A 23,593-nucleotide genomic window follows, 5' to 3' on the forward strand; every position below is an offset into this window, starting at 1 on the left:
GTGTCCGGATTAAAAAACCCGGTTTCGCGGCGGAGAGCGCAAAACGCTCACCGCCGCTCACAGCCGGACAGCTTTCTCACCCATTCAAATGAATGGGTGAGAGAGACTCCTGCAGGTTTCCGTATCCTGCCTGTGTTTTAGGCAGGAAACGGAAACCTCAAGTACGGAGTGCCGGGCGCAGATGTGAACGAGCCCTTAGTCACTGTCAGTATTGTAGTACTAGGACTTGTTTTGTGTATTTTATGTATTGTATATAAATTCTCAAATGTACAGAGCACCATGGGATTAATCTAATAATGTACAGCACCATGGGATTAATATAATAATGTACCTCACCATTAGATTAATATTGTACAGCACCATGGAATTAATATGGTAATGTACAGCACTATGGGATTAATCTAATAATGTACAGCACCATGGGATTAAATAATGTACAGCACCATAGAATTAATCTAATAATGTACAGAGCACCATAGAATATAATAATGTACAGCACCATTGAAGTAATATAATAATGTACAGCACCATGGAATTAACCTAATAATGTACAGCGTCATGGAATATAGTAATGTACATCACCATGGGATTAATATAATAATGTACAGCTTCATGGGATTAATATAATAATGTACAGCACCATGGAATTAATCTAATAATGTACAGCACCATGGGATTAATCTAATAATGTACAGCACCATGGAATTAATCTAATAATGTACAGCACCATGGAATTAATATAATAATGTGCAGCACCATGGAATTAATATAATAATGTACAGCACCATGGAATTAATATAATAATGTACAGCACCATGGAATTAATATAATATTGTACAGCACCATGGAATATAATATTGTACAGCACCATGGGATTAATCTAATAATGTACAGCACCATGGAATTAATATAATAATGTACAACAACATGGAATTAATATAATAATGTACAGCGCCATTGAATTAATATAATAATGTACAGCACCATGGAATTAATATAATAATGTACAGCACCATGGAATTAATATAATATTGTACAGCACCATGGAATATAATATTGTACAGCACCATGGGATTAATCTAATAATGTACAGCACCATGGAATTAATATAATAATGTACAGCACTATGGAATTAATATAATGTACAGCACTATGGAATTACTATAATAATGTACAGCGCCATGGAATTAATATAATAATGTACAGCACCATGGAATTAATATAATATTGTACAGCACCATGGAATTAATATAATAATGTACAGCACCATGGAATTAATATAATAATGTACAGCGCCATTGAATTAATATAATAATGTACAGCACCATGGAATTAATATAATAATGTACAGCACCATGGAATTAATATAATATTGTACAGCACCATGGAATTAATATAATAATGTACAGCACCATGGGATTATTGTTAGAGATGAGCAAACAGTGTTCTATCGAACACATGTTCGATCGGATATCAGGCTGTTCGATGTGTTCGATTCGAATCGAACATCACGTGGCAAACTCCAAAAAAATTTGACTCCCCTCCCACCTTCCCTGGCGCTTTTTTTGCACCAATAACAGCGCAGAGGAGGTGGGACAGGAACTACGACACCGGAGGCATCGAAAAAAATCGGAAAAAGTCATTGGCTGCCGAAATCAGGTGACCTCCATTTTAGACGAATAGTGGATTTCAAATCCGGGTCATATGAGAATGTGAACTGTGTGAGTAAGAGACAGGGATAGCTGTACAGGCAGGGATAGCTAGGGATAACCTTTATTTAGGGGGGAATGTTATTAAAAATAACTTTTTGAGGCTCTATCGGGTGTGTAATTGTGATTTTTGTGACATAAACTTTTTCCAATAGGAATGCATTGGACAGCGCTGATTGGCCAGAGTACGGAACTCGACCAATCAGCGCTGGCTCTGCTGGAGGAGGCGGAGTCTAAGATCGCTCCACACCAGTCTCCATTCAGGTCCGACCTTAGACTCCGCCTCCTCCGGCAGAGCCAGAGCTGATTGGCCGAAGGCTGGCCAATGCATTCCTATGCGAATGCAGAGACTTAGCAGTGCTGAGCCAGTTCTGCTCAATTACACATCTGATGCACACTCGGCTGTGCTGCTGCATCAGATGTAGCAGAGCCGAGTGTGCATCAGATGTAGCAGAGCCGAGTGTGCACACTCGGCTCTGCTACATCAGATGTAGCAATCTGATGTAGCAGAGCCATGGGTGCACTAGAACCCCTGTGCAAACTCAGCTCACGCTAATAGAATGCATTGGCCAGCGCTGATTGGCCAATGCATTCTATTAGCCCGATGTAGCAGAGCCAAGTTTGCATCAGATGTGTAGTTGAGCAGAACTGGCTCAGCACTGCTAAGTCTCTGCATTCGCATAGGAATGCATTGGCCAGCCTTCGGCCAATCAGCGCTGGCTCTGCCGGAGGAGGCGGAGTCTAAGGTCGGACCTGAATGGAGACTGGTGTGGAGCGATCTTAGACTCCGCCTCCTCCAGCAGAGCCAGTGCTGATTGGTCGAATTCCGTACTCTGGCCAATCAGCGCTAGCCAATGCATTTCTATGGGGAAAAGTTAGCTTGCGAAAATCGCAAGCCGACAGGGATTTCCATGAAATAAAGTGACTTTTATGCCCCCAGACATGCTTCCCCTGCTGTCCCAGTTGTATTCCAGAGGTGTTGGCATCATTTCCTGGAGTGTCATAGTGGACTTGGTGACCCTCCAGACACGGATTTGGGTTTCCCCCTTAACGAGTATATGTTCCCCATAGACTATAATGGGGTTCGAAACCCGTTCGAACACACGAACAGTGAGCGGCTGTTCGAATCGAATTTCGAACCTCGAACATTTTAGTGTTCGCTCATCTCTAATTATTGTAATATTCTACAGGGCACCATATTATAAAGCAAACATGATAAAGAGGGAAAGTACCACATAATGGTCAAGTATATGTTCCCAAACAATAGGTCCAAGTAGCTAGTTAGCCCCAAAAGTCACATAAGAGATACAACCAACAACAAGAAAAAATGACAGGCCATCAAATATAATCCAAAGTACAAAAACTTTATTAAACCAACAATTTTAAAAAGGAATACACCAGGGAGGTCAATGTGCCATCAAACTGGAGTCCCGATTAAGGTAGGTATATGAAAGTAAATACATCTATATACAGTATGTTCACCCCAATAACAAGGTCAAATCAAATGGATGTAACATAAGAGTTCACATAAGGTGTTTAAATTTGTGTATTGCATAGTAATGGTAAGGGGGACAATATGATATAATATAGAGCCACACAGAGCAAGGTCAAAATATTAATCTTTGATACTTTTTGCTGAATATTTTGGCCTTGCTCTGTGTGGCTCTATATTATATCATATTGTCCCCCTTACCATTACTATGTAATACACAAATTTAAACACATGTGCAAATTTAAACATATGCGCATATCTAATCCTCTGGCGTGTAGAACTGTAAGCAGGCACTCGTATCTAATCCTACAGCATGTGGCACTGTGTGCAGGCGTGCTTATCTAATCCTCTGGCATGTGATACTGTGTGCAGACCCATGTATCCAGTCCCTCAGCATATGGTACTGTGTGCAAACACACGTATCTAATCCTCCAGCGTGTGAAACTGTGTGCAGATGTGCATATCTAATACTACGGCATGTGGTACTGTGTGCAGATGTGCATATCCAATCCTCTGGTGTGTGGTACTGTGTGCAGATGCGCGTATCTAATCCTCTGGCAGTGGTACTATGTGAAGACATGCGTACCTAATCCTCCAGCGTGTTGAACTGTGTGCAGATGTGCGTATCTAATCCTCCCCTGTGTGGTATTGTGTGAAGAGGTGCGTATCTAATCCTCCCGTGTGGTACTTTGTGCAGACACACGTATCTAATCCTTCAGCGTGTGGAACTGTGTGCAGATGCGCATATCTAACCCTCGATCATGTGGTACTGTGTGCAGACGCACATATCTAATTCTCCCCTGTGTGGTATTGTGTGAAGAGGCGCGTATCTAATCCTATGGCGTGTGGAACTGTGTGTAGACGCGCGTATCTAATCCTACGGCATGTGGTACTGTGTGCAGATGTGTGTATCTAATCCTATGTGCAGACACGCGTATTTAATCCTCTGGAGTGTGGAACTGTGTGTAGACGCACGTATCTATACTACGGCATGTGGTACAGTGTGCAGACGTGCTTATTTTATGCTCTGGTGTGTGGTACTGTGTGCAGACGTGTGTATCTAATCCTTCGACATGTGGAACCATGTGCAGACGCACGTATTTAATCCTTCAGTGTGTGGAACTCTGTGCAGAAGCGCGTATTTAATCCTCTGGTGTGTGGGATTGTGTGCAGATGTGTGTATCTAATCCTCTGGCGTGTGATACTGTGTGCTGATCTGTGCATCTAATCCTCTGATGCATCTCAGTTTGGATATCAGTGCTGTATTGTGCATGTGGAGTGACCGTGTGTATTGCAGTTGGAATATGAGTGAAAAACTTGCAGGTTTGTATTGGCTAAGGGGGGGTATTGTGTTTGGAATGCTGTATCTCAGCAACGGTACGTCCAAGTGATTTGGAGTCTCGTCTTAAACCTTCCCGGATACCTGAAGTATCTCTGTACCAGATTTGGTGAAGATCGGTACAGTCGTTTGGTTTGCAATAGAGAACTTATTTACTTTATTTTTTTATTATATTTTTTTAAAGCTTCTTTTTTTTTCTCATTATGTTATGGGAGATTCTATACATAGACCCCTCCCCCCACCCGCTTGACTCTAGTATAAGCCAAGGGGGCTTTTTCAGCACAAACACTGTGCTGAAAAATTCGGCTTATACTCGAGTATAATAATTTAAAACACCATATAAATGATATAATAATAATTTACACCATGGGATTAATATAATAATGTACAGCACCATTGAAATTTATATAATACACAACACCATGAAATTATAATAACGTACAGAGCACCTTGGAATTAATATAATAATGTACAAAGCAACAATGGGATTAATATAATTATGTACAACACCATGGAATTAATATAATAATACATAGCATTACAAAATGAATATAATAATGAACAGCAACATGGGATCAATATGAATATGTACAGAGCACCGAGGAATTACTATAATGATGTACAACATAGTGAAATTAATATAATGTTATCTAGCAGTGTGGGATTAATAGAATTATATTTAGCACCATTGGATTAATAATGTACAGTATCATGAAACTAATAAAATAATGTGCAGCACCATTGAAGTAATATAGTGATGTACAGTACCATGGAATTAACCCTTTCATGCCTTAGCCAATTTTCATGTTCACATTTCCATTTTCCCCTCTTTCCATTCCAAGAGCCATATTTTTTTTTTCATTTTCCAGTTCACAGAGTCACACGATGGCTTATTGTTTGAGAACCTAATTGTACTTTGTAATGGCACCATTCAATACCCTGTGCAATGTACTGGGAGGATGGCAAAAATTCTGAATGAGGTGGACTAGGAAAAATAACACATTTGCACCAAATTTACTCTTGCTGTTTTGTTACCTGTATTCTTATTCCTGAATTCTGGCTTTACCTTTGACTATTCTTTTGGATTCCAATTTTGTACTGCGTTGCTCGACTGTTACCGAACCATTGGCCTGCTGACCTTTCGTTGTTGTAGTTTGTCTTGTCTGCATTCTGTGTCTTTACATATATATGTAAAGGGCTTTGTCTACCGGTTATCGTCTAGGGCAGTGTGGCAAGTGGGCAGGGAAGGGTTCAGGTTAGGGCTCACTGTCTGACGTTTCTGAACATATAAATGACATGCTGTAATTTCCAAAACCGCGACAGTGCTCGGATTTTTTTTTACAGTATGTGGATGGGATATGGGATTCGTTACTGACAGTAAAACAACTTAAAAGAATAATGTGTGCGTGTAAGGAAACTGCTAAGTGAGCATCAAACTATATCTATAGGTCACCACAGAATGGAGAGTGCACAGACATCTGCAGCCTCATCTACAAACTTCTATCTGCTTACACATAATGATGGGGGACTCAGGATCTCCATGGTCATTATTGGTGGGGGTTGCAATGTGTATGGTGGATCCAACTGATGGGTGAATGGAGATACGATGTCTGGAGCGGTCATGTGAAATGTGGTACCAAGATGTTAGTGGAGGACCATTGAAAGGAGGATCTTTGTACAGAGCTGCAGAATATCCCAAGAACAGGGGTCCTATTTCTTGATAACAAGTTTGGTGAAGTAGAAAAATATTGACTTGGAAATCTCTGTACTTCAGGTTTGTTCATAGAACACTTTTGCTTTTACCCTTCCCCTGGGTTAGGTCCCAGGTAGGGTTGAGCCGATCTTGAGAATTCAGGATCGATTTTAAAATCCGATTTCCGATCATTTTCCAGCCGATCCTGATCGTGAAATTTGCTCGATCGCCATTCGGGATCCGATCTTTGCCGATCGCTCAATCCTAGTCAATGTTTCTCTACGGGAAAAGTCACTTTTGGGGTTGAACCGATCTTGAGATTTTAAAATCCGATTTCCAATCATTTTCCAGCCGATCCCGATGGTGAAATTTGCTCGATCACCAATCGGGATCCGATCTTTCCCGATCCCGATTGCTCAACCCTAGTCCCAGGGTTACAGATGCACCACTAAATGCCTTGACTACCTTCAGTCCCCCCTTCTTCTCCGCCCCCATTTCCCTCCCCTCTATTTCCTCTGCTATTGTTTTTTTTCTTCTCTTTGCACAGGTAATGGCTTCCCATGGAAGAATGGCCAGACTTCAGTTGTGCTCCCTGAACATCAGAGGCTTCCATGGCTGCAGAAGAGGACCCAGGTACTTTACAATATTCACCAAATAAGGGTTGACATCCTTCTGCTACAGGAAATCTACTATAAGATTAGTCAAGTGCCCAAGATAGTAAACAAATATTTTGTTCGCTGGTTCCATAACTCCAACCCTGATGGTAAATCAAAGGGAGTTAGGGTTGTCTTACATGAATACATCCAAGTCATGGTCATTTCCCAGTGCTCTGGTGCCCCAGGATAAATACTTGTTTCTAAAAATACCAATCCATGAGAAATTATTCACGATCCCTAATTTCAATCTCCCTAACCAGAGCCAAGCTCAAATCTATCGCTTCTTTCTTTGTTCTTTAGCTAAATTTGCTGAAGGGTCAGCGGCCATGGTAACAGAGCTGAACTTAACTATAGATGTAATAATGGACTCCTCGTTGGGCAGGTCCCCCATCCCTTTGTCACACTAACAGGCCCTGAAATATAAGATCGCCAACATGAGGCTCATCAACAACTGGTGGATCCTTCATCCTCAGGTGAGAGACTACACCTATTTTTCACAAGACCACAACACTTGCAGTACATTAGACCACTCCCTTATCAATCACCATTTGATCGCATGGGACCTTTGTACCAACATAAATCCTACTGAGTTGTCTGACCAAGCTCTCATTCACTTTTCCTCGACGATCCCAGATCAGTTTAGAGGGGAGTAAGGCTGGACTCATAACCCCAACCTTTAAAACACCCAGCGTGCACAGCGGCGATTTCACAAGCCATAACAGACTTTTTTCACCATCACAAACATGACAAGACTCCTCTCCTGATTCAATGGAAAAACTAAAGAGTGTCAGCAGCGGGGTTTTTATTCAACAAGGTGCCTTCTTACTCAATACAAATATCTGAATCCTCCCATAAACACAACAGGGAATCACAAAAGCTGGTGGACCATCTGGAAGCCAAATGCAAAATGAAAGACTATTTAGACACCAAATATGAAGTAAAAGAATGTTCTAAAAGGTTCCATCCCATCCTGACACTATAATTTACTCTTTACGAGACTACTACCAAAATTTCTACAATCTTAGAGGCCTCCTTTTGGATTTACAACTACAAGAGTTACAGAATCAAAGATTATGTGTGAATTATCTGATGTTTATAAGATAAGTTCTGATTTAGAGGTAAAACATTTCCCAAATTCTGGGTATGAAAATGGTTTCTCACCTGTGTGAGTTCTCAGATGTGTAACAAGATGTGATTTCTGAGTAAAACATTTCCCACATTCTGTGCAAGAATATGGCTTCTCCCCTGTGTGAGTCTTTTGATGTGTAATAAGAATTGATTTCCGAGTAAAACATTTCCCACATTCTGCACATGAATAGGGCTTCTCCCCTGTGTGAATTCTCTGATGTTGAATAAGATTTGATTTGTGAGGAAAACATTTCCCACATTCTGGGCATGGAAATGGCTTCTCCCTTGTGTGAATTCTCTGATGCTTAACAAGACTTGATTGTACTGAAAAACATTTTCCACATTCTGAGCATGAAAATGGCTTCTCCCCTGTGTGACTTCTTTGATGTGTAACTAGATTTGATTTAGAGATAAAACACTTCCCACATTCTGGGCATGAATATGGCTTCTCCCCTGCGTGAGTCTTTTGATGTTTAATAAGAATTGATTTCCGAGTAAAACATTTCCCACATTCTGCACATGAATAGGGCTTCTCCCCTGTGTGAATTCTCTGATGTTGAATAAGATTTGATTTGTGAGGAAAACATTTCCCACATTCTGGGCATGGAAATGGCTTCTCCCTTGTGTGAATTCTCTGATGCTTAACAAGACTTGATTGTACTGAAAAACATTTTCCACATTCTGGGCATGAAAATGGCTTCTCCCCTGTGTGACTTCTTTGATGTGTAACTAGATTTGATTTAGAGATAAAACACTTCCCACATTCTGGGCATGAAAACTCTCCTGTGTGAGTTTTTTTATGTTCAACAAGACTTGATTTGTGAGGAAAACATTTCCCACATTCTGGACATGAATATGGCTTCTCCCCCGTGTGAATTCTCTGATGTTTAACAAGATTCGATTTACCCATAAAACGTTTCCCACATTCTGGGCATGAATAAGGCTTCTCCCCTGCATGAATCTTTTGATGTTGAAAAAGATTTGATTTGTGAGTAAAACATTTCCCACATTCTGGGCATGAAAACAACTTTTCCCCTGTATGAATTCTCTGATGTGTAACAAGATGTGATTTAGAAATACAACATTTCCCGCATTCTGGACATGAAAACTCTCCTGTGTGAGCTCTCTTATGTTCAACAAGATTTGATTTCTGAGTAAAACATTTTCCACACTCTGGGCATGAAAATGGCTTCTCCCCTGTGTGAATTCTTTGATGCTTAACAAGATATGATTTAGAGACAAAACATTTCCCACATTCTGGGCATGAAAACAACTTTTCCCCTGTATGAATTCTCTGATGTGTAACAAGATGTGATTTAGAGATACAACATTTCCCGCATTCTGGGCAGGTAAACTCTCCTGTGTGAGCTCTTTTATGTTCAACAAGACCTGCTTTCTGAGTATAACATTTCCCACATTCTGGGCATGAATATGGCTTCTCCCCTGTGTGAGTTCTTTTATGCTCAACAAGATATGATTTAGAGACAAAACATTTTTCACATTCTGGGCATGAAAACAGCTTTTCCCCTGTATGAATTCTCTGATGTGTAACAAGATGTGATTTAGAGATACAACATTTCCCGCATTCTGGGCATGAAAATTCTCCTGTGTGAGTTCTTTTATGTTCAACAAGACTTGATTTCTGAGTAAAACATTTCCCACATTCTGGGCATGAAAATGGCTTCTCACCTGTGTGAATTCTCTGATGTTTAACAAGATTTGATTCGTGAGTAAAACATTTCGTACATTCTGGGCATGAATACGGCTTCTCTCCTATGGCTGAGGGTATATCTGAGGTAATCGCATGGTCTTCAGATGAATCTTGTGTGATACCAGGATCCTCTACTTTATAATCTGTAGATATCAGATGTCCCTCTAAGCTCCTGGTACAGTCATCTGACAAGAAGAAAAATGACATTACTATTTTTGAATAACATAACCTTATAAGTATATTCCCCACTGAGCTGCCACTGCCCGAGAGACATCAACCAGGGTGAAGAAGTGAAGTCAGTGGCACAGGCAGCAAACGACGGCAGCGCGGCCTACTTCATTGGTATTCACTGTGCTGAGACGGAGGTCAGTGATAGTAAATAGTAATGAAGCGGGGCAGGAGACGCCACCACTGTCACTGTAGAGGTGAACACAATCTATGGCTGCTTAAATATGGCCACTTATGTGGAATAATACTGTAGGATACCACAAATCTTACTGTATTACACCCCATACACATCTTGAGATTTCAGGTTCGATTTTAAAATCCGATTTCCGATCATTTTCCAGCCGATCCCGATCGTGAAATTTGCTCGATCGCCAATCGGGATCCGATCTTTCCCGATCCTGATCGCTCAACCCTATCAGCCCCCGAATCTCCATCAGATTCCTTACTGGCCAGGCGGGATTTTCCACCTCTTAATTTTCTAGCATTTATTTCCATAGAGCTCTGAGGCGGAATCTGCCTTCACGAGGACTGACAGCCGGTGAGGAAGAAATTTGCCTCGTTCACATCGATGTCAAGTCCATATTCCTGCTGTCCGTTCTATTCTATACTACATTTATTACCCCCTATAGCGGTATCACATTTATATTCATGTATTATTAGTATTTTACCTGAATCGGGGAACAACAAATAGTCTAAACAATGTCTGAATAGAATCAGTGACCCTTCTGTGCTTTATATAGTGGTGACTCCTCACCTGGGCGGGTCCCTGTAGGAATGTCCTCCTCACACTCCTCATCACCACTCACATAGGGCTCTTCCTTTATTCTCATAGATATAGCATTAATGTCGCTCAGATCTTTATCCTGATGGAAAATCTGTGAAACAAATAATGTAAAAGTCACCGGACAAATGGGGAAGTCACAGAGAATGTTCTAGATCATTAATCCGCATGAAGATGAAAGATGTCCTGACAGTAGCTGCAGGTCTGTGAGAAGCCGGATAAACATATTAGATGGCGGCTCAATGACACCGCCCATGTATATAACCATATAATACTGCTGGATACAACAAGACTGACCACAAGGACTTCACAGCCCGTCTACACATCATAGGGAATATCTCCATCTACCTGATCATCCTGTGGAAGAAGAGGACTGGGACATCTCTCCGGTGTTGTCCTCTTACTGGATCTACCTGTAGGAAACACAGACAGGGACTGAATTCATTCTATACATATAAATAATGGAAGTCCATGTGTATATAGTCATGTCTATTACCTGCTGATGTGAGGGGCTGGTGGTCCTCCATCATCACCTCCTTGTACAGATCCTTGTGTCCTTCTAAATACTCCCACTCCTCCATGGAGAAATAGACAGCGACATCCTGACACCTTATAGGAACCTGACAACACAATGATACAGTCATCACCCCGACCCCTCCAGTTACTGTATAATGTCCCAGCATTCCCAGCAGTGTCACCTCTCCAGTCAGCAGCTCCAGCATCTTGTTGGTGAGTTCTAGGATCTTCTGTCCATTGATCTCCTCCTGTAGCAGGGGGTGAGATGGAGGCCCCGGGATTGGGCTCAGGGTTCCTCCATATCCTTCATACACAGGAGCCTGATAGCGCCCACTAGAGGTCTTCTTCACTACTGTGTAATCCTGGTTATGGGGAGACACATTAATAAATATCACTACATACATGTCCAGAGTCCATCACCTCTCCAGTCATATCATCTGTTATTACTATAGATAAGAATGATGTCATGATGACATCATCAGAATCTCTCACCTCTCCAGTAAGCTGGTAGATGATCTCTAGGGTGAGATTTAATAGACTTTCCGCCATCTTGTTCCTGTCTCTTTCCATCCTTGATGGATCAATCAGGAATATTCTCTTATATAGAAGATACTGAGAGGATTCTATATTGTAGGAACCTGAATGGAGAGAAGATGAGACAATGTAAACACTACACGGAATCCCATGGAAGAAATAGAAGAGTTGAGTCCCATTATTATCACCACCTCCTACTTCTGACGTCGGCAGCGTGTAGCTCAGGAAGGAAGTGACTTGTTGTGGGCCGGCTTGGTGGGTATATAAGGTGTGTGATAGGCTGAACTCGGGTAAAGGGGGGCAATTTATCAGAGTTGCACAAGGGATGATTATTGGCTGTCAGGCCAAGGGTGACAGTATTTCTCCAACAGCGCAGGTTGTGAACTGTCCGTGTGTATTGTGAGTGGAGAAATGACACCAATGGGAATAACCAACATGGAAACTGGAGAATCACGTGCCACTGATATGAAAGTTGAAACTCAGCTATGAAGATGTGCGAGTACAGATTCACACACTACAGTGGAGCAGCTCAGCGTGAAAATGAATCGGGGCTACCAGATGTGTCTAAAGTAACAGTTTGGTGAACCCTGATGTGTGTGGAGCTTCGATTGTTCTTACGCTAGCAAACAAAAGGCTTCAACTGACACGGCCATATTAGAATTGGACCGCCAATGATTGGCTAAGGGTTGCCTTCTTCGAGGAGTCCTGTTTTCTGCTTCATGGAATGGATGGACATCGGCAAGTCAGGCAAGAAACATCAGAGAACAAACACCTGCAACCAGTGCTGGAAGAAGACAAGCTGGTGACGGCAGCGTTATAGTCTGGAGAATTTTTTCACACCATTCTCTGGGCCCGCTCATCTATGTAGAAGGCAATCTGAACAGATTTGGGTATGAATCCATCCTGGCAGATCACATACACCCATACATGCCGTTTGTCTTCTATGTGGCAAATTGAACCCTCCTGAAAAATAACGTCTACAAATGCCTGACAATGGTCGGAAGAGAACGACCAAGACTTCCAAGTACTTCCCTGGCTCTCTAATTTCCTAGACTTGAACCCAATTGAGCATCTGTGGGGCCATCTTGTTCGTTGTGTTCATTCTATGAATCCTCCCCCATGTACCCTCCAGTAAATGTGGGATGCACTGCTGTCAGCATGGCTCCAGATACCTGAGACAACCTACCAGTCATTCAAAGTCCATTTATCTGCTGTCCGGGCTGCACACGGTAGTTACTCTAGCTGTCTACAATTGCCGTCGTACTACTCCTCCCAGCAGGCTCCATTCCCTGCACCAATATTTCAAGACCTGCAACAACTTTGGCAAAGAGACGTCTGCTGAAACCTCTCACCACAATGCTTTACCATAAACTACTTCCAAATTTCAGTTTCTGTAAATGGAAGACGCTCTACAGCGAGATGGTCATCAGATCTGTCATGGCTATGTGAGGATCTTTACATCACCTTTGACACTTACCAGAGTTTAGTGCTGGTGACTGATTCTCTCAGCTTACAACCTCCACCGACCCCCCACTGTGGTAAACTATACATACACCTAAAGCTCAAAGAGCGACACTCCAGCTTCATGAATCTCCAGCAGAAGACACCGGAACTTCTTGTCTTCTACATAATGTCATCTATTCTGGGGTTTTCTACCATCTGTCCCTCTTGGTCTTTCTCAGCCTATGTCATACAAGGTGTGAGGTGACAGAGGTGGATTCACGCCATGAAGTGACCCTGCAGAGCTGCGCTCCATCTTACAGGTGTAAGGACTCCTCACGTAGCTTTGCTTGGTCATACATCTTACTGCGGATCCCAGGCACATCTTATTTCATGGCCATCACTATGTAATTCCAGTAATCTCTTAGGATCAGCCACTTCCTTTACTTACACTAATAGTGGCTTCTGGATTTGCACTTCTGCTGATGTACCGGATGTGTTTCCATGTTGTTACCCCAATTGTTATTGTACACCCCCATATCGCCCCCGCACATGTACTGACTACATTTATGGTAAGTCCATCTATGACCCAGACGACCCCATTCCCATCTATCACACTGAGCTCATCCCCTACCAGCTTTACCCAACAATTAGATGTCACAGCTGACGCTAAGACGAGACATCCCCTCCCCCTCATACAGGGCCCCCCGATTTACAGGAAGATTCACTCTCTTTTTTTATTTCAATACATTTTTATTGAATTTTAAAGGGATCCTATCACTCACACACAATTTTTTGTAGGTACCACGTCGGAATAGCCTTAAGAAAGGCTATCCTTCTCCTACCTGTCGTCGTCTTCTCCGCACTGCAGTTCGCCTACAATCCCGGTTTTTCTCGGTTTGTAAATTAGCTCTCTCGCAGCACTGGGGGCGGGCCCCAGCGCTCATACAGCACTGGGTGCGTCCCCAATGCTGCGAGAGAACTCTCTCCAGCGCTGCCTCCTCTTCTTCTGCAGTATCATCTTCAGCCTCTTCTTCCGGCGGTGGCTTGTAAATTCTAAGGCCTTGGGCAGAGTAGACTGCACATACCCACAGGCTATGAGAAAATGGCCGCTTGCACAGTATTGTAAGCGGCCATTTTCTCGCGGCCTGTGCAGCATGCGCAGTCTGCTCTGCCCAAGGCCCGAGGCCTTAGAAGTTACAAGTCACCGCCAGAAGAAGAGGCTGAAGATGACACTGCTGAAGAAGAGGAGGCGGCGCTGGAGAGAGTTCTCTCGCAGCATTGGGGATGCATCCAGTGCTGCGAGAGAGCTAATTTACGTACAGAGAAAAAACGGGATTGCAGGCGAACGGCGGTGTGGAGAAGACGACGAAAGGTAGGAGAAGGATAGCCTTTCTTAAGGTTTTACTGACATGGTACCTACAAAAAATTGTGTGTGAGTGATAGGATCCTTTTAAATAAGAATTCAGAATCAGCCAGCGTATACTCCATGTGAAGGGGCCCTTAAGCAACAGAATGTAACGCCAAGCAACACTGATTGACAATCACTTTGACCTGCCATTTTTGCAAATGGAATAGACAACGGATGTTAATTATTGGCAATTATTGAGACACACTCAATAAAGGAGGGTTCTGCAGGTGGGGACCACAGACCACATCTCAGTACCAATGCTTTCTGGCTGATGTTTAGGTCATTTTTGAATGTTGGTTGTGCTTTCACACTCGTGGTAACACGAGACGGACTCTACAACCCACACAAGTGGCTCAGGTAGTGCAGCTCATCTAGGATGACACATCAATGTGAGCAAGAATGTTTGCTGTATCTGTCAGTGTAGTGTCCAGAGGCTGGAGGTGCTATAAGGAGACAGGCCAGTACACCAGGAGATGTGGAGGGGGCAGTAGGAGGGAAACATCCCAGCAGCAGGACCGCTACCTCCGCCTTTGTGTAAGGAGGAACAGGAGGAGCACTGACAGAGCCCTACAAAATGACCTCCAGCAGGCCACAAATGCGCATGTGTCTGCACAACTGGTTAGAAACCGACTCTACGAGGATGTTATGAGGGCCCAACGTCCACAGATGGGGGTTGTGCTCACAGCCCAACACCGTGCAGGACACTTGGCATTTGCTACAGAGCACCAGGATTGGCAACTTCGCCACTGGTGCCCTGTGCTCTTCACAGATGAAAACAGGCTCACACTGAGCACGTGACAGACGTGACAGAGTCTGGAAATGCTGTGGAGAGCGATCTGCTTTCTGCAACATCCTTCAGCATGACCGGTTTGGCAGTGTGTCAGTAATGGTGTGGAGTCGCATTTCTCTGGAGGGTCCCACAGCCCTCCATGTGCTCACCAGAGGTGGTCTGACTGTCATTAGGTACCGAGATGAAATCCTCAGACCCCTTGTGAGACCATATGCTGGTGCGGTTGGCCCTGGGTTCCTCCTATTGCAGGACAATGCCAGACCTCATGTGGCTGGAGTGTGTCGGCAGTTCCTGCAAGATGAAGGCATTGAAGCTATGGACTGTCCCACCCGTTCCCCAGACCTGAATCCGATTGAGCACATTTGGAACATCATGTCTCGCTCCACCTACCAACGTCACGTTGCACCACAACCAGGCAGCACCTAGGAGGTGGCACAGGACTGTTCTAGTTTTATGTGGAACAAAGTGTATGCCAAGCAGTAGTAAAGCTATCTCAGAGTAAAGCTAGTACCCTCATAGCATACATTTTTTTATTAGAGAGAAAACTGATGCCTAGAAAAGCCTGATCAATGGGCAATCGCAGAATAGGTGCACCAATGAGTCTATTCCGCCGCATCCTCTCAAGCGACTAGGGTGTGAAACAACAAGTGTGAAAGAATTTAGGAAGATGGAGAGGGGGTAATACCATCTCATCAATAACTTACTATACAGTACTGTTCCCAGTGTGAAGCACAGGCTGTGGCTCTCTTTGCCCAGTCCACCGCCTCTCGCCAATGAGCCACCTCAAAATGTCAATTCAAAACATCTCCCCAACGCAACATATGGATAGTTTTATGAGAGGCGCTATCTGAGTTTAACATCTGGTATAGAGTTTTTACCTTTGTGGCCATCTTAGGGGCAGAGGAGGAAAGCAAATCTGCTGCAGATTGTGGCAAGAGCACTTGCCACAAACGATACCCAGCCAAGTACGATACCAGTCTATTACAAGTGAACTCTTCTGTCAGAGGTAAATTACATTCCGCCTGAGGCTTGTCAAAGGGAACCAGTGTTTCACCTAAACAGAGGTCAGATATAAACCGAATTCCACACCTACACCAAATGTCAAGGAACAGGCAAGGGATCTTAAATGGGAGTACATTGATAGGAACATTTAAGGAGACCCTATGAATAGAATTATTCATAGTAGAGCTAATCAAGCGCCATGCCTCCATGGTAGCCAAAACCACAGGTAGCGTATAGGACAGTAACACTACATCCTTTACCATAGAGTGCAAAATACCTTCCCAACTCATCACTCGCACCAGATGAGCCTTGACTCCGGGCCACACTTTGTCATGGTTGGACTTGAGCCAAAATTTAATCTGACCCAAAATAATAACAGCATGTTAGTGGTACAAATTGGGAATTCCCATACCCCTTTGTGCTCGACTCTTGAATAGGACAGAAAAGGCCATCCTACGCTTACTATGATTTCAATTAAAATTAAGCATCTGCTTCTGAAAATCATGAAAAACACGTCTAGGTATCGGAAACACCAGGGTATGAAGATAGTAAAGAATTCCCGTCAGAATTATCATTTTATAGAGTAGAATTCTCCCAATCCAACTGGTAAATTCTTTCCCTTCACGAGGACTGACAGCTGATGAGGAAGATCGTTCACATCGATGTCAAGTCCATATTCCTGCTGTCCGTTCTATTCTATGCTACATTTATTACCCCTTATAGCGGTATCACATTTATATTCATGTATTATTAGTATTTTACCTGAATTGGGGAACAACAAATAGTCTAAACAATGTCTGACTAGAATCAGTGACCCTTCTGTGCTTTATATAGTGGTGACTCCTCACCTGGGCGGTTCCCTGTAGGAATGTCCTCCTCACACTCCTCATCACCACTCACATAGGGCTCTTCCTTTATTGTTACCGCCATAACATTGTTCAGCTCTTTATCCTGAAACTGTGAAATAAATATTGTAAGTCAGCAACGAGGGAAAGAGACACAAGGACTTCACAGCCCGGCTACACATCATAGGGAATATCTCCATCTACCATGCTTCTCCAAAAATAAGACATGGTCTTATATTTTCTCTCATGTTTCACTGGGGAACAGAACCGCTTGGAGTATAGACCCGGCCATTTGGAAAACTAAGGCTGTCAGCTCTGCCTCCACAGTCTATACCTTCTCACAGACCGTGCACTAAGGAAGTTTTAAACCTAGTGTCATAGGAGGCAGTCACGACCTGACTGAAGTTTTTTTATGTCTTCCACCATTTTTATTTTTTCTTTCTCTTTCAGGGCAGGGGGGTCATCAGTGTGTACACCACACTAGTCGTACCCCCTTACGGGCGCAACACTCTGTAATACAGCACCTCGCCGGTCACCCAGTCCCAATCCCATACTCACCAATGGGGTGAATCTGTGGCATCTGAAGACGCCAGATAGGGTAAGTATGTGAAGATTTAAACATGGGTGAGTATAACTGCTCCCCCTCCCCTCCTATGCTGGCACTGTCCTTCGGGCTGGCCTCCGCCCTTCGAGTTTTCACCAAGGTGATGGCCTCTCTCATGGTCATTCTCCGTTCCAGAAGCGTTGCTGTCATTCCTTATCTGGACGACCTTATGATCAAGGCTCCCTCCAGGACAGACAATCTCTCCATCTTGCAGATCACCCTGGATCTTCTTCCGCAGTTCAGCTGGATCATCAACGTCTTGCTGACTCAGCGCATAGAGTTTCTAGGTATGATTTTGGATACCCATTTGGGCAGGATTCTTCTTCCAGAGCCCAAGGTCCGGGCCCTTCAGTCCAGTGTGTTGCGTCTTCGGGAGAGGTCTCTGTGTTCCCTCCTGTTTCTGCATGCGGATCCTGAGCTTGATGGTCTCATCATTTGAGGCCATCCCCTTTGCCCATTTCCACTCGCGGCCTCTTCAGCTGGCGATTCTGTCATACTGGGACAGGTTTCAATCCAGTCTGGACCACTTAATTCAAATATATACAAAAGATATGCACTCCTTAGAATGGAATCAATTATTCCCGTAAATGGGTGCCAAAAAGTATTTGGGGAGTCCCATCACAAATTGTAAAGTCATGGCCAAAAGTTTTGAGAATGACACAAATCTTATATTTTCACATGATCTGCTGCCCTCTGGTTTTTCTGTGTGTTTGTCAGATGTTTTTATCACATACAGAAATAGAATTGCAATCATATTATGAGTAACAAAAGCTTATATTGACAGTTAGAATGAGTTAGTGCAGCAAGTCAGTATTTGCAGTGTTAACCCTGAAAGGGGCCGTTCTGTCATTCAAACACAGACACGTTTCCAGAATCATTTCAACGTTGGCCGTCATGGTCGTGTTCCGAAATTTGACACGATAATGAAGTGGATGAATAACTTTCAACGAACAGGTTCTTTGTGACCCGGAACTGCACGAGGAGGTGACCGAACGGTACGGACATTGAAATGATTCCGGAAATTTCTCTGTGTTTGAATGACAGAACGGCCCATTTTAATAAAGGTGTTGTACACTAACACATGATGCCCTATCGACCACATCTCCATTGCTACTAAAATGGCGGCTCCTGACGAGCAGATACCTCCACTCTTTATCCACCAAGGTTATCCCCACCTTGTGTCGCGCCCCGTTCAAATCATCCATACCTCCCTACCTAATCCTGTATATCTTAATCTTTGTATATTAATCTTTATATCTAGCATTTTGCAGGAGTGTACGCAATATCACACTATATCTAGTAATCAATGTATTATATCATTTATATGCAATCATTTTACCATAATTGATTTGTCATTATAGTATTTTAAATAAAATTGTGTTAAATCCTAATTAACCGGCCATCTTTGAAGCAAATTTACAACTTCTGTTAATAAAACTTGGCAAAAGAACATCCCAGGCGTGGACAATTGGGCAGCGAACTTTCTCAGCCGCGAGTCTCAATTCAGGTGATTGGTCCCTTCATCAGGAAATCTTTCTTCAGCTATGTTCCAGGTGGGGCTCTCCGGATGTCGACCTCTTCGCCTCCCGTTTAAATCACAAGCTCTCCCTCTACGTGGTCAGGTCCCGGGACCCTCAAGCACTCGCTGCCGATGCTCTTGTGATTCCCTGGTAGGACTTTCAGCTTTTGTACCTGTTCCCTCCTCTTCCTCGGGTCCTCAAGAAGCTCAAGATTGAGGGGGTTCCAGCCATCCTGGTAGCTCCAGACTGGCCTCGGCAGGCCTAGTACGTGGATCTCATGTTTCTGTTGGCAGACGCCCCTTGGCCTCTTCCTCTGCGAATGGACCTTCTTTCTCAAGGGCCACTATTCCACCCCACCTTACATCAACTGCATTTAACGGCGTGGAGGTTGAAGCCAGGGCTCTAAGGCATCAAGGTTTTTCTGAGCCTGTCATTCAGATTATGCTCAACCTCAGTTGGCCAAAATTTACCATCGCACTTGGAATGCTTTGTCCGCTGATGCGAAGCTGACAATTGTCATCCATGCTCCTTTTCTCTTCCCAGGATCCTGGCTTTTCTTAAGTCTGGTTTGGATCAGGCTCTTGGTCTTTCTACTCTGAAGGATCAGATTTCTGCACTGTCTAGATGTTGTCTGGGCTGTCTGGGTCTACTTGGCTCTCACTGTGTTAGGACCCAGTATTCTCTATCTCAGCCTGGTAGGATTGGGTGTGGAGTGTCAGAACGGCATTCTGCACGTGAACTGTCCGATGCGCAGTAGCGGAATTTTCACAGTGCTATGAGCTGCCCTGCTGACCATTGCTAGTGTGTCTTAGCCTCGGAAGGGTTAAGTTTCTCTACTGTGCTGGGCTTCTATTCAGGTGGTTCTGATATCCAATGGGCCTTCTCTTTACTCCTGCTTTTGGCTATTTATACTCCGCCTTGCATTTTGTCAGTGCCGGTCTTAAATCTTCAGTGCCTTTGTTCCAGATGTGGTCTGTTTGTCTGAAACCTGCAATGCCATCTGAGTCCTGGCCTATTCAGCTTCCTAGCTGCCTGTTCACATTAGCCTGAACTTCAGCTAAGTATTGAGCTTATATTTCCAAGCGTAGTTGTTCCAGGTGCAGTGAACCCTAGTCTTTTACTGCTTGGATGTTTGGAATTTTTTGTTAAGTTTTTTTGTGTGTGATACTAAGTTCTGTTTTTCCCTATCCCTTTGCGTAGTTCAGTATTCCTGTGTTCCCTCATATTCACCGTGTCCAGTCGGACCTCTGTGGGGGGCTTTTTCTGTATCTGCTTCTCCTTCATAAATGTGAAACTAGTCAGGGGTTTCTGTTTCACTATTATAGGTGAGCTATTCTCCGGCTGTGTTCGCGCCCACTCAGGCAAGTTAATCGGGTCCACGGCTACTTCTAGTTGTGCAAGGCAGGGTATAGGAGTATCCACACTACTTATTCCAAACTGCTCATACTTCTGGGGTTTTTTTTGTATGTTTTTTCTTTAACCTGATTGAGAAGTTATCAGTCAGGGGCCGGTCCATGGTCAGAGATCCCCAGACCATAACACACTGACCCCTTCCGATGCTCTGTTCATTCTTCTAGTAGGCTCTAGGAAAAGCTTGCCTGCTTCCAAGGTTTCCATCTCTAGATGGATTCGGTCTGTCATTAAGGAAGCCTATCAGCTTATGGGTAAGGATCTGCCCTTCCGTGTGACGGCTCACTCTACTAGGTCTGTCGGTGCCTTCTGGGCTGTTCGGCATCAGGCTTCTGTTACTCAGGTGTGCAAGGCTTGTGCTTCTATTCACACTTTCACTAAGTTTTACCTGATCCATTCTGTGTCTTCTAGAGATGCCAGCTTGGGTTGTAAGGTTCTGAAGGCAGTGTGCTGGATTGTTCGCATGGCTGTCTGTTTTCCCTCCCTCTGGGGCTGCTTTAGGACATCTAAGGTGCTGTGTCCCCAAGTGAAATATGCGAGAAAAAGGAATTTTTTGTACTCACCATGAAATCCTTTTCTCGTTCTTTCACTGGGGGACAGATCCCACCTGTTATTTTTTTCTGCACAGGATTTTTTTGTTGTTTCTTAGGATTTATTGGTGGTTCTTGGATCCATTTTTTTTTTTTTTTAACTTTCTCCTACTGCTGTGGTACAAAGTGCCTTAGTGCACTGTCTGTGAGAGGGTATAGACTGTCTATGCGGAGCTGACAGCTTTCGTTTTCCTAGTGGCCCGGTCTATACCCCAAGGTGCTGTATCCCCCAATGAAACAATGGGAAAAGGATTTTATGGCGAGTACAAGAAATCCTTTTATTTTTTGCTCCAAAAAATGAGTTAGGGCTTCCACTGCAGCCAAGTGTAGCAATTGGCTTACCCTGTTGACCAGAGGCAGCCACAACGAATTGATGCCAGCATTACCCCATCAGTCTATGAGAAACCAGCACTATAGGAAGTCAACCCTTATTGTTGTGGAGAACTCTCTCACTAGTGCCACCTTGTACAGATAGCCCAATTAAAGTCAATGTGCAATTCTTTTTAGGGTGCTTGCTTTCAATGATGTAGGGTCTACTGTAACTGTTTTTAAATGAACTGAAGCTATGGTTTATTTTCAGAGGAGGTCTTATATTTCAAGCAAACTACAAAAATTCTGAAAAATCATGCTAAGGATTATTTTCAGAGAATCACGGTACCTGATCATCCTGTGGAAGAAGAGGACTGGGACATCTCTCCGGTGTTGTCCTCTTACTGGATCTACCTGTAGGAAACACAGACAGGGACTGAATTCATTCTGTACATACAAATACTGGAAGTCCATGTGTATATAGTCATGTCTATTACCTGGTGATGTGAGGGGCTGGTGGTCCTCCATCATCACCTCCTTGTACAGATCCTTGTGTCCTTCTAAATACTCCCACTCCTCCATGGAGAAATAGACAACGACATCCTGACACCTTATAGGAACCTGACAACACAATGATACAGTCATCACCCCGACCCCTCCAGTTACTGTATAATGTCCCAGCATTCCCAGCAGTGTCACCTCTCCAGTCAGCAGCTCCAGCATCTTGTTGGTGATTTGAAGGATCTTCTGTCCATTGAGTTCCTCCTGTATCATGGGGTAGGGTAGAGGCCCTGGAATTGGGCTCTGGTGTTCTCCACATCCATCATACACAGGAGCCTGACAGCGCCCACTAGAGGTCTTCTTCACTACTGTGTAATCCTGGTTATGGGGAGACACATTAATAAATCTCACTACATACATGTCCAGAGTCCATCACCTCTCCAGTCATATCATCTGTTATTACTATAGATAAGAATGATGTAATGATGACATCATCAGAATCTCTCACCTCTCCAGTAAGCTGGTAGATGATCTCTAGGGTGACATTTAATAGACTTTCCGCCATCTTGTTCCTGTCTCTTTCCATCCTTGATGGATCAATCAGGAATATTCTCTTATATAGAAGATACTGAGAGGATTCTATATTGTAGGAACCTGAATGGAGAGAAGATGAGACAATGTAATCACTACACGGAATCCCATGGAATAAATAGGATTAGTAGAGAGTATACGAGGGGCTTCCGGTTCAGGCTCTAGTATGTGAAGATACCTGGCACATTCCTCCTCTCTGCACAGTATCTTCTCCACTAACCTGTAATGTAGAACGAGCGTCCTACACCGGGCAGACAATGCTAGGCTGGTACAGGACATATATATGGAGCGATGACAATTGACAAGATGGCGCTGAGTTCCTCTACAGTTTTATACACTGCAAGTGATGGTTACTCCATAGACTTCTCTTAGCTGCATACAGTATATGTACCAAAGTCTGTATATATAATGTATGTACTGGTAGCTGTATAAATAGTTTATGTATCGGTAGCTGTATATATATAGTGTATGTACCAAAGTCTGTATATATAGTGTATGTACTGGTAGCTGTATGTGTGTATATACATATATATATATAAATGTGTGTATGTACTGGTAGCTGTATATATAGAGTATATACCGGTAGCTATAATATATATAATATACCGGTAGCTTTATATATATCTTTATATAAATATAGTGTATATACAGGTAGCTTTATATATATATATAGTGTATATACAGGTAGCTTTATATATATAGTGTATATACAGGTAGTTATATATATAGTGTATATACAGGTAGCTTTATATATATAGTGTATATACAGGTAGCTTTATATATATAGTGTATA

The 23,593-nt window shown here is 43.2% G+C and overlaps 2 protein-coding genes across 2 annotated transcripts in view; both read right to left on the bottom strand.

Annotated features, from left to right (window-relative positions):
• LOC142195170 (uncharacterized) overlaps positions 1-23,593 on the bottom strand; it is a 215,400-nt gene that overhangs the window by 12,503 nt on the left and 179,304 nt on the right. Inside the window, exon 10 of the mRNA XM_075264778.1 lies at positions 8,051-9,913. Within this exon, the coding sequence (XP_075120879.1) occupies positions 8,051-9,913 (1,863 nt within the window). The remainder of the gene's footprint in view (positions 1-8,050; positions 9,914-23,593) is intronic.
• On the bottom strand, positions 10,683-22,859 carry LOC142190718 (gastrula zinc finger protein XlCGF66.1-like). The gene is made up of 4 exons (XM_075262311.1): positions 22,718-22,859; positions 22,408-22,587; positions 22,206-22,329; positions 10,683-11,150 (listed from the first exon to the last, which is right to left on the bottom strand). The coding sequence occupies exons 1-4, from the start codon at positions 22,793-22,795 to the stop codon at positions 11,056-11,058; spliced, it is 477 nt and encodes a 158-aa protein (XP_075118412.1). The 5' UTR covers positions 22,796-22,859; the 3' UTR covers positions 10,683-11,055.

The sequence above is a fragment of the Leptodactylus fuscus genome, chromosome 1 (assembly GCF_031893055.1).
Source record: "Leptodactylus fuscus isolate aLepFus1 chromosome 1, aLepFus1.hap2, whole genome shotgun sequence".
NCBI lineage: Eukaryota > Metazoa > Chordata > Amphibia > Anura > Leptodactylidae > Leptodactylus > Leptodactylus fuscus.

Excerpts from the sequence above, each read along its gene's own strand:
- LOC142190718 (XM_075262311.1), bottom strand. The coding sequence starts at position 22,795 with ATGGAAAGAGACAGGAACAAGATGGCGGAAAGTCTATTAAATGTCACC. Across the intron at positions 22,330-22,407 it reads TGGAGCTGCTGACTGGAGAG|GTTCCTATAAGGTGTCAGGA; the intron begins GTGACACTGCTG and ends TTGTGTTGTCAG. Across the intron at positions 11,151-22,205 it reads CCAGCCCCTCACATCACCAG|GTAGATCCAGTAAGAGGACA; the intron begins GTAATAGACATG and ends TGTTTCCTACAG.